General features: G+C 47.1%; 1 protein-coding gene across 1 annotated transcript in view; it reads right to left on the bottom strand.

The window, feature by feature from the left end:
• Positions 1-10,457, bottom strand: part of LOC129702399 (deleted in malignant brain tumors 1 protein-like) — a 29,631-nt gene extending 19,174 nt beyond the window's left edge. The window contains exon 1 of the mRNA XM_055644176.1: positions 10,400-10,457. Within this exon, the coding sequence (XP_055500151.1) occupies positions 10,400-10,457 (58 nt within the window). The remainder of the gene's footprint in view (positions 1-10,399) is intronic.
• Positions 10,458-12,433: the final 1,976 nt, after the last annotated feature.

Raw genomic sequence — 12,433 nt, 5'->3', positions numbered from 1 at the left:
ACGGGCAGAGAGGGTTCACCTATGATTACACGCTCGTCTTCGGATGGTTCTTTCCGAGTGAGAAGCTCAAGCTCAAGACAGCGACAATGCTTCATCCTCCCGACTACCCAATAATCTTCAGCACAGCGATAAAAAGCTGTTGATGTTGAGTTCGATTAGAAATGGAGAAGGGATAAAGGGCGCCAACATTGAACAAAATCAATCATTTGAAGCCAGTGCAAGAATATTCTGGTGTCAAGATTTCATAAACACTGGCAAAATAATGTGCGGGGAAGAGAAACGCCGTCTCGTCAAATGGAAAGGCGTCAGCAGCCGGCCCCTAATTCATGAAATGGGGCCGATTCACACATTTAAAACCATTATAACTGTAAAATATGTAATTTGTGAAATTCCTATAAGAAAATAAAAATGACAATTCCTTTGAACGGGAGATTGATCCGATATAGAAGAGAACTGAAGGGTATAAAGTAAGTCTAGTGATGGCCAGAACACATCTCATTCGGAAACGCTGCATTTGACAAGGAATCTAATGAACAATCTAATGTAATGAAAACTGCAAAGGATCAGAAACTGGTCTATGTCATCCTTTAGGAAAAACACTGAAATGTAGATAAAATAGACGATTGAGATGGGAATAATCTTACTAAAAGTGCCAAATACATTAAACAGGATTGTATTTCTAATCTAATGTAAAAAAATACTGTATTCTATATATTGCACGATTCATGGTAGAGAAAGTGTGGGAGGAATATTAAACATATCCCCGTGTCGATCATTAAATTCTATGTCTACATCCACAGATTGGGCTGCATCCCAGCATGGGGGAAGAGAGGAGGGGGTGGGGGGGGATGTTGCATGAGGAGAAAAGATATTCAAGGAAATAATTGATGTAAAAGGACATAAACTGATGGCAATTGTTACCAAAGCAAAATCCCTCTTCTGGCAAATTTAGTTATCATATGAATTTAGCGGCAGTACACAATATTATCTTCACTGCATAATTATTATATTTTTATACCATATTATTAAACAAAATACTGCAGCGAATAAGCCATTGAAACTGGGGCGGCACAGCGGCGTAGCTTAGAGCTGCTGCCTCACAGCGCCATGACCCTGTTCCAATGCCGAAATAGTGTGGTGTTTGCACATTCTCCCTTCGACAGTGTGGGTTTTCCTCCAGTTATCTCCCACTTCCCAAAGACGTGCGGGTTGTAGGTTAATTGCCCCCTAGAATCGCCCCTAGTGAATGGGCAGCAGGTGCGATCGATGGGCCGAAGGACCTGATTCCATGCTGTGTCTCGAAGAACTAAAAACTAATCCTAAAGTGAATCAGTTACTTGTGCCATGCAGTACACAAGCAGCGATGTTGGTGATATATGTCAGGCACCCACAAATCTGTGCCGGCTCAGTAGGTGAACTTATGTCTGTGCGCCAGTCTGCCTGAGTCGCTTCACCGCTCTCCCTGATTGAGCGCATTCCAATAATGACGGTACTGTTCTCGAACAGGCTCGCTAATGATCCATTTGGAACTGCGGTGCTGGATCCTCAAGCGACAACATCAATAATGCAGCTACTTCCACGTGTTCGCTACTTCCAGGTATTCCAGCTATTTCCAATTGCAACTTACATTCAAATAGACACAAAATGCTGGAGTAACTCAGCGGGACAGGCAGCATCTCTGGAGAGAAGGAATGAGTGACGTTTCGGGTCGAGGCTCTTTTTCAGACCGTGCAGAAGACCGTCTGAAGAAGGGTCTCGACCGGAATCGTCACCCATCCTTCTCTCCAGAGATGCTGCCTGTCCCGCTGAGTTACTCCAACATTTTGTGTCTATCTTCGGTTTAAACCAGCATCTGCGGTAACTTCCAATGCAAATTACATTCGCTTCACCAAAATCTACAATGGGAATGTATCCGGTTCCAAACAATCGGAATCGGTTTTGCTGATAGTGAATATGAATATTAATAAACAAGCAGCCAACATACTGAAACAATGCATGCGCGGAATAAAGCTCTGATGTCCATGTGTGCATTTTGAGATAGCTACCAACGTGAATAAAATAAACCCGTTCCTCTGCTTCATGTATCCACCACTGTCCTACGTCGCATTTCTAAAATGCAGGTTACATTTTTCTATTAGTCTCACCTCATTCTACTAATTCAGAGTGTGGGGCCCAGCGCTGACAGACAACGTTTCATCGCCTCAATATGTCAATAGATTCTACAAAACAACATTGACACTGATCTACTTGGCGATCGATAACCGAGTAGGTTTAACGAGTAATAACTCACAGTTCCAATACAGTAGAAGCAACGCCAGCACCGGCAGCGGCATCTCCGGGCAAACAGTTGGGGCAATGGCACCCCAACAGTCAAGGGACGCTGTTTGCTGGTTATTTCACACTTATCCCTCTGACATCTCCTCACGCACCAGTGATCTGATTTGGCAGCTTTGACAACTTTCTTCTCCACAGGAATTATCCCTTCCGCCCAAACAACCAATAGATTGTCTCAAAGGTCAGATGTGAATTACAGACTTATTAAGTCAACCAATGGGAATGAACCTACCCAAACATGGACATCTTGGGCCCATCTCCTTTCCTGCCAGTCTGGAAAGGTCAATCTGTGCCAATTCCTCATCTCCCACTGCCCCCAATTATCACATGATCACCCAATGTTTCCCCCAAAGTCTTCAAACTACGAATTCTCGAGTCAGCCCACCGCACTATGTTTATAAAATGTAATAGCATAACAATGAATATTTGAAGATGTTTGATTAAATTGGGCCCTGACAGGTGAGGCGGATGAACTCAGGGCCCTGGTAGGTACCTGTGACTTCAACGTCCAGCTGTTGCAGCAACTTGGTTAAGGGAGGGACAGGTGTGGCAATGCAATGTTCCATGCTACATGTGTTACAGGTCAGACTGAGGTGGGGACAAATGTGCAGAAGAAGTTGCTTCATTGAATAAGGAAAACATCACGGCCATAGGCTGAGATGTTATTACTGGAGATTCATGTAGTGAGGCCATGTAGGTTGAGCTAGTAAATGGATCAGCTTGTTAAGGCAGTGGTGGTCTAGTCACTGGATGTTTTCAAGAGAGAGTTAGATATAGCTCTTGGGGCTAACGGAATCAAGGGGTATGGGGAGAAAGCAGGAACGGGGTACTGATTTTGGATGTTCAGCCGTGGTGATATTGAATGGCAGTGCAGACTCGAAGGGCTGAATGGCCAACTCCTGCACCTATTTTCTATGTTTCTATGTTAAGATTTTACTCTAGGCCTCCAAATAATAATAAACAAAAATAAGAATATCGGTCATGTCTGGAGGTTGCAGACAGATGCAAGTGTAATAGAGTTGTCCTGGTTGGGGATTTTAACTCTCCTAATATTTACTGCAACTACCGTTGTACCCAGGGATAGATGGGTTGAAATTGTCTATGGAAGAGGAGGTAAATTGTGATTCTGGTCATGAACAAGCAGGAGACGTGGGTCAAGTAGAGGCTCTTGGGTTTAATTTAATCCCCAGAGGAGTATTGGGAATTGGGGAGCACAGCTCAGAATGAAACCAGAAGGGTGAAAAGGGGACATGAGACAGCTCTGGTAGAAAATATCAAGGATAATCTAGAGAGATTACATGCATATCAAGGGGAAAATTAGCCTTTTCCAAATTAAAAATAATCATCTATGTGTCGAGCCACAGGTCGTGGGCCAGGTTAATCATCAATGCGTATCATCTGGGTTATTTTAGATTGAGGTGGGATGACAAGAGGAGAAGTTGCTTTATTAACTAAGGAGACAGTAGTTCCTCTCCCCTGTTTTCAGACAGGTAGCTGGAAAGATAATAGGCTGTTACTGTGGGGGATTTTAACTTTCCCTATTTAGACTGGAACTGCGATAGTGTCTAAGGCCGGGATGGGTGGGATTTGACATATGTGTGTTAAGGGAAGCTACCTTTGGCAATATGTTGGGGGCCTACAGGTTAGAGTCATAGCCAGAATCATAGAATGATACAGTGTGGAAACAAACTATTCGGCCCAACGCCCACACTGGCCAACATGTCCCATCTACACTAGTTCCACCTCCCTGCACTTTGTCCATATCCATCCAAACCTGTCCTATCCATGTACCTGTCTAACTGTTTCTTAAAAGTTGGGATAGTCCCAGCCTCACTACCTCCTCTGGCAGCTTGTTCCATACACCCACCACCCTTTGTGTAAAAAAATGACTCCTCAGATTCCTATTAATTTTTTTCCCCTTCACCTTGAACCAATGTCCTCTGGTCCTCAATTCCACTACTCTGAGCAAGACTCTGTGCATCTACCCGATCTATTCCTGTCATGCTTTTGTGCACCTCATTGAGATCACCCCTCATCCTCCCGCGTTCCAAGGAATAGAGACCCAGCCTACTGCACCTCTCCCTATAGCTCACACCCTCTCATCCTGGCAACTCTTCTCTGAACCCTTTCAAGCTTGGCAGCATCCTCCCTGTAACATGTTGCCCAGAACTGAACACAATATTCTAAATGAGATCTCACCAACGTCTCATGCAACTGCAACAAGACCTCCCAACTTCTATACTCTCTATGGCCATTCCTCAGCCCACCTGGTCAATTGATCCAGATCCTGCTGTGATATTTTACAACCATCTTCATTATCTACAAAACCACCCACTTTTGTATCATCAGCAAACTTGGTAATCTTGCCCTGTATGTTCTCATCCAAATCATTGATGCAGATGACAAACAGTAACGGGTCCAGTACTGAACCATGTGGCACAGCACTAGTCACAGGCCTCCAGTCTGAGAAGCAACCTTCCACCATCACCCTCTGCTTCCTTCCATGGAGCTAATTTGCTATCCATTCACTATCTCTCCTTGGATCCCATGAGATCTATCCTTCCAGGGCAGCCTACCGTGTGGCATCTTGTCGAACGCCTTACTAAAGTCCATGTTCACAACATCTACAGTTCTGCCCTCATCGACGTTTTTGGTCACGTCTTCAAAAACCTCAATCAGATTTGTGAGACACGACCTCCAATGTACAAAACCATGCTGACTATCCCTAATCAGCGCTTGCCCGTCCAAATGCCTGTATAACCTGCCCTCAGAATAACATCAAGTAACGTTGCAACTACAGATGTTAAATTCGGGGCAAAGCCTCCCCCAGCGGGGAATAGCAAGTGACTGAAGAATCGGTGAGCGAGACGTTTGCAACCAGCCACCATGGCGATATTAGCTTTAAAATAGTTATGGATAAGGACATGGCGGGTCCAAGTCCAAGTTCGGTATCGGGCCGAGGCCAGCATTGGTGGTATTAGACAGGAACATGTTCGGACATGTGCAAATTCCTCAATGACATTTTATCCCTTGTTTTACCCCGAAGATATAATGAAGGCTCGAGATCGGAGCAGTTAATGAAGAAATCTTGAGGATAGTTCATGTTACTGACCCAGCAACGCACGTGACAATAGTTATTTAGTTTAGTTTAGTTTAGTTTAGTTTAGTTTAGTTTAGTTTAGTTTAGTTTAGTTTAGTGATGCAGCATGGAGACATGTCCTTTGACCCACCGAATCCAGGTTGACCATTGATCAGATTAGTTTTATAGAATGACACGTTTGAATTACATCTTGTGAGTAGGGGAAGGATAAGAGAGTGGGATTATATAGACCAATGTGACCGGGTGGTCAGTGGACTCGGTGGGACGAGGAGCCTGTTTCTGTGTTCCATTATTAACCTAAACTAAACTAAACTATTGTCAGTAGAAGGACCTCGATCGGAAACGTCACCTATCTGTGTTCTCCAGAGAAGTTGCCTGAGCCGCTGAGTACCTCGAGTGTACTGTGTCCATTAAACTATTGTCATGTATGTTGCTGGGTCTGTCAAGTTCCTGTCAGTTATTAGACACAACAATGCTGGAGTAACTCAGCGGGACAGGCAGCATCTCTGGAGTTTCAGGGTCGAGACCCTTCTTCAGACCCCACCCATCACACATAAACGCCACCCATTCCTTCTCTCCAGGGATGCTGCCTGTCCCACTGAGTTACTCCAGCTTTTTGTTTCTATCTTTGGTTTAAACCTGCATCTGCAGTTCCTTCCTACACATCCTGTCTGTTACTGACTGAAGTATTCAGTTTGTATTTCCCTGCAGCGATGCTGTTTGTGTGGGCAATGCCGTGCGGAAATGATTCTCAGCAGCAGCAGCTCTGATATAATCTTTGCAACTCTGCCGTGGCAGCTAGCCAGGGGTTTCATGAAACATCCTGCGACCAGTGAAACGCTTGAAGAAATGGTAAATATTCATCATTAATGACCCGCACCGGGTAAAACCGATCGATCCAGACACACGACCATGAAGATACTTTATAGATGTCGACATGGTGTATAATAATCTGTAATATCAGCGTGGAGTGTGCCTCTCACTGACTGGGGGCGGGGAGTTTGGGGGGGGGGGGGGGGGGGGGGGGGGGGGGGGGGGGGGCAGGAATTGTGTTGCCAGTTTCATGTTGTTTTCTGCTGACAGGAAGCACCTGTAATTGTGGTCTTTCCCCGGCTCGTGTTACACTTGCCTCCACTCCTGAAACATGCTCACCTTGAGTAAACTCCACCCCGTGTTTTGTTTATTTCCAAGGCATTGACCTTAAACTTAAAGACCATCCAGTAATAATGAGCAGAATGATAAAACATATCCCCCACTGGAGAGCTGGGGTCGCTTGCTACACAGTACCCATCCCTTTACATCCAAAATCATTGCCAGTTATTATGGGGTATTTTGGATGTGAGGGGGAGCTCGGGTCAACGATTAGTTCATATGGATCTGTAGCATGACCGGTTCTATCTTCCCATGCCTAATTTTATCCAAATAACTTCCTATGTGTACAAACAAAGAAGGATACACAGTGCTGGAGTAACTCAGCGGATCAGGCAGCATCTGTGGAGAACATGGATAGGTGACGTTTCACAGAGTGCTGGAGTAACTCAGCGGGTCAGGAAGCATCCCTGGAGAACATGGATAGGTGACGTTTCGGGTCAAATGTGGGTCCCTTGAAGACAGACACATGTGAAATTATTATGGGCATCAAAGAAATGGCAGAAGAGTTGAATAGGTACTTCGGATCTGTCTTCACTAAGGAAGACACAAACAATCTCCCAGATGTACTGGAGGTCAGAGGATCTAAAGGGGTAGGGGAACTGAAATAAATTTCCATTAGGCGAGAAATAGTATTGGGTAGGCTAATGGGACAGAAGGATGATAAATCCCCTGGCCTGATGGTCTGCATCTCAGGGTCCCCAGTTTGTCTGACTTCGGTGGTGGGAAAGATGCTGGAGTCAATTAAAGAGGTAATAATGGGGCATTTGGATAGCAGTAAAAGGATTATTCCAAGTCAACATGGATTTATGAAAGTGAAATCATGTTTGATTAATCTTCTGGAATTTTTTGAGGATGTGACAAGTAAAATGGATGAAGGGTGCCAGTGGATGTAGTGTATCTAGACTTTCAGAAAGCCTATGATAAGGTCCCGCACGGGAGACTGGTGACTAAAATTAGAGCACATGGTATTGGGGGTAGGGTGTTGATATGGATAGAAAATTGGTTGGCAGACAGGTCCGGAGGAGGCGCTGTCCTGAACGGCTGCCTGTCCTGCAGCTGTCCGTTTTTCCCCTTCTTTTTTGTTATTTTTAGTACGTTAAGTGTACAGTCAGGGGGTCTAATCTTTTTATGTGTGGGGGGTGGTGGGGGGGGAGGGGGAAACTGCTTTTCCAAGTCCCTACCTGGTCGGAGGGGTTGCCTTCCTCCGAGCAGCGTCTTCGACCCGTCCTCGCGGCCTACCAGCGGGTCCTGGAACGACGTTTTCCTGAGGGGCCCTGCCCAGAACATCGACTTTGGTGGCGGCACAGCGCTGGAGCGCTGTCGTGGAGCGGGCGATGCCTTGTCTGGGTCGCCGCGCTGGAACTCCAGTATGCTGGGACCACCGATGAGAACATTGTGGAGCCGCGGTTCTGTGGAGCGGCCAGCTGCGACGTTGAACTTACATCTCGCCGAGTGTGTGGAGCTCCGTCCGGCGCGGTCTGTTTGGCTTGGAAGCCGCGGTCTCCGGTAGGAAGGCGGCCGTTCCTGGCACCCCAAGCCGCTGGGGGTTCTCCCGACGCCGGAATACCATCACCCGGCGAGAACATCGGGCGTCGTGGCGGCGACTGTGGAGGCCTCGATAGGCCCGATTTTGGGTGGACAAGAGGATGGGGACTGGACTTTGTGCCTTCCCCCACAGTGGGAATCACTGTGGGGGGATGTTGGATGTTTTATGTTTGGTGTTGAATTTCTTCATGTATACTATGTTGTATTTTTATTAGTGTGCTGCAAGAACATCTGAATTTCCCCTGAATAAGGGGATTACTAAAGTCTAATCTAATCTAAGACCGGAAGCAAAGAGTAGGAGTGAACGGGTCCTTTTCAGAATGGCAGGCGGTGGCGAGTGGAGTGCCGCAAGGCTCGGTGTTGGGGCCGCAACTGTTTACCATATATATTAATGATTTGGAAGAGGGGATTAGGAGCTACACTAGCAAGTTTGCGGGTGACACAAAGCTGGGTGGCAGTGTGAACTGTGATGAGGATGTTAGGAGGTTGCAGGGTGAACTGGACATGTTGAGTGAATGGGCAGATGCGTGGCAGATGCAGTATAATATAGATGCATGTGAGGTTATCCACTTTGGCGGCAAAACAAGGGGGCAGATTATTATCTAAATGGGGTTAGGTTAGGTAAGGGGGGGGGGTACACCGGTCACTGAACGTTGGCGTGCAGGTACAGCAGGCAGTGGAGAAAGCTAATGGAATGTTGGCCTTCATAACAAGAGGATTTCAGTATAGGAGTAGAGGTTCTTCTGCAGTTCTATGCGGCTCCGGTGAGACCACATCTGGAGTATTGTGTACAGTTTTGATCTCCTAATTTGAGGATGGACATCCTTGTGATTGAGGCAGTGCAGCGTAGGTTCACGAGATTGATCCCTGGGATGGCGGGACTGTCATATGAGGAAAGATTGAAAAGACTAGGCTTATATTCACTGGAGTTTAGAAGGATGAGGGGGATTCTTATAGAAACATATAAAATTATAAAAGGACTGCGCAAGCTAGATGCAGGAAAAATGTTCCCGGTGTTGGGCGAATCCAGAACCAGGGGCCACAGTCTTTGAATAACAGGGAGGTCATTAAAAACGTTTTCACGCAGAGAGTTGTGAATTTATGGAATCCCCTGCCACAGAGGGCAATGGAGGCCAAATCACTGGATGGATTTAAGAGAGAGTTAAATAGAGCTCTAGGGGCTAGTGAAGTCAAAAAATATGGGGAGAAGGCTGGCACGGGTTGTTGATAGGGACAATCGGCCATGATCACAATGAGTGGCGGTGCTGGCTCGAAACATAGAAACATAGAAAATAGGTGCAGGAGTAGGCCATTCGGCCCTTCGAGCCATTCAATATGATCATGGCTGATCATCCAACTCAGTATCCTGCACCTGCCTTCTCTCCATACCCCCTGATCCCTTTAGCCACAAGGGCCACATCTAACTCCCTCTTAAACATAGCCAATGAACTGGCCTCAACTACCTTCTGTGGCAGAGAATTCCAGAGATTTACCACTCTGTGTGTGAAAATTATGTTCCACATCTCGGTTCTAAAGATTTCCCCCTTATCCTTAAACGGTGACCCCTTGTTCTGGACTTCCCCAACATCGGGAACAATCTTCCTGCATCTAGCCTGTCCAACCCCTTAAGAATGTTGTAAGTTTCTATAAGATGCCCCCTCAATCCTCTAAATTCTAGCGAGTACAAGCCTAGTCTATCCAGTCTTACTTCATATGAAAGTCCTGATTTCCCAAGAATCGAAGGACCTAATGGCCTCCTCCTGCACCTATTTTCTATGTTTCTATGTAAGGCATTAGAGGGTCTCGACCCGAAACGTCACCTGTCCATGTTCTCCATGGATATTTCTCCGACGTTGCACTGTCCTTCTGATTAATTTTATTGATTGTTTGCCCCCTTGTCACCGCCCCCTCAGCTAGCAATGAACTCTTCTACATTTCTTTATCTACGTCTGTTTAGATCTGTCGTTTTTACACATTACCCTTCTATATATCTGTGTCCCCCTCTCCCCTCACCCTGAAGAAGAGTCTCGACCCGAATCGTCACCAATTCCTTCTCTCCAGAGATGCCGCCTAACTCGCTGACGAGTTACTACAACATTGTGTGTCTATCTTCTTCTGCTGTTTGCCCGGCTCTGTTGCTCCAGCACTTTCTGTCCATTTCTATTTGCTCATATCTGTTTACGACGCCATTTCATCCGGATGTTTCAATACCTTCTGCTGAATCTCTTCCACTGCCTTGGTCCCAGGACAACTTCCTTCACAACTCACCAAATAGGAACGGCTTCTCCCCGCCTTCTGCATTCAGTTCCACAATGTGCATCGTCATTTTACACGCTGGGCACAATTGTAAACATACTTGCGACATTTTGGAACACATAACAGTGCCATCTGCCCCCACATCAACACATCGCAGTGATGTGCAGAATGGAAAGAGACCTTGGTCCAGGGTAACCACTTGTTTTCATTCATCGTACACAGTTCCGTTTTTAAACTTCCCGTATTCCTTCCCATATATACAATTATACTGCATCTGCCAAGCATCTACCCACACAACCAACCTATCCCAGTCACCCCGCAGCCTCATAAGGAATTGGTGAGATCGCGTTGGGAGAACTGACTATATATCTGTTTAGGTTGTTCAGGGCTTGGGCACGCCAGAGGCAGGAAACATGTTCCCGATGTTGGGGGAGTCCAGAACCAGGCGCCACAGTTTAAGAATAAGGAGTAAGTCATTTAGAACGGAGACGAGGAAACACTTTTTCTGACAAGAGTGGTGAGTGTGTGGAATTGTCTGCCTCAGAGGTCGGTGGATGCAGGTTCTCTGGATACTTTCAAGAGAGAGCTAGATAGGACTTAAAAATAGCGGAGTCAGGGGATATGGGGAGAAAGCAGGAACGGGGTCTGATTGGGGATGATCAGCTATGATCACATTGAATGGCGGTGCTGGCTCGAAAGGCCGAATGGCCAACTCCTGCACCTGTCTATTGTCTAGATTGGAGCGGCTGGGCTTGAATACTCTTGAATTAAGAAGGATGAGCGGAGATCTTATTGAAACATATAAGATTATTAAGGGTTTGGACACGCTAGAGGCAGGAAACATGTTCCCGATGTTGGGGGAGTCCAGAACCAGGGGCCATAATTCAAGAATAAGTGGTGAGCCATTTAGAACGGAGATGAGAAAAAACATTTTCACACAGAGTTGTGAGTGTGTAGAATTCTCTGCCTCAGAGGTTGGTGGAGGCTGGTTCTCTGGATGCTTTCAAGAGGGAGTTAGATAGAGCTCTTAGGAATAGCAGAGTTAAGGGATATGGTGAGAAGGCAGGAACGGGGTACTGATTGTGGATGATCAGCCATGATCACATTGAATGGCGGTGCTGGCTCGACGGGCTGAATGGCCTTTTCCAGCACCTATTGTCTATTGATACACTGCCCGACAAAATACTATGTTTACAAACCTGTTGTGATGCGGTAGGCGGCGCGGCTCTGGCCAGCAGCGGCCTCTGCAGCCTGTCCGTGTTTTTGTTATTTTTTGTCTGTGTTTCTGTGTAGTTTTTGTTATTTTATGTTGGGGTGTGTGTGGGGGGGGATGGGGGGTGGGGTGGGAGGGGGGGGGGAAACTTTTGAATCTCTCCCTGCACTGGAGACCCGACCTTTTCTCGTCGGGTCTCAGGTGTCGTTGAGGCCGCAATGAGGAGCGGCCTCCAACGGGAAGAAGCCGGGGACTCTGGTGCCGACTCACCGTTGCCGTCGCGGAGCTGGCCGAGACCGGAGCGGGTGGAGCGGTGGGGGAGCGCTGCTGCTGCCGCTGCTGCTGCTGCCGATGCCGCTGCTGCTGCTGAGTCGGAGGCTGCTACTGCGGGTCTGCGGACGGCTTGGACGACCCCGCGCGGCTCCCTGGAGGGAGACCGCTTTTCGGGCTGCTGCAACGGCGAATTCTCCCGCCCGTGTTGCGGGGTCGAAGAGCTCCTGGAGCGGGGCCTAACACCATTGCCCCGCGCGGCTGGTACGGCCGCGGGACTTTGCGAGCGCACGCCGGGGCTCCAACATCAAGACCCGGTGAGCGACCTCGCACCACCCGGCGTGGCTTCAATGGCCGCGGGACAATCGCCATCGCCAGCCGGGGGCTTTGACTTTGACTGTGACATCGGGGGTGGGAGAGTGCAGTGGAGAGATAAGTTTTTTTTTTAAAGTTTTTTTTTGGCCTTCCATCACAGTTATGTGATGGATGTTTATGTTAAATGTAATTATGTTGTGTCTGGGGTCTATTTGTGTGTAATGTATGGCTGCAGAAACGGCATTTCG

This window comes from Leucoraja erinacea, chromosome 12 (assembly GCF_028641065.1).
Source record: "Leucoraja erinacea ecotype New England chromosome 12, Leri_hhj_1, whole genome shotgun sequence".
In the NCBI taxonomy this organism is placed as follows: domain Eukaryota; kingdom Metazoa; phylum Chordata; class Chondrichthyes; order Rajiformes; family Rajidae; genus Leucoraja; species Leucoraja erinaceus.
The sequence above is the reverse complement of the archived record's forward strand: the minus strand, read 5'-3'. Positions and strand labels throughout refer to the sequence as shown.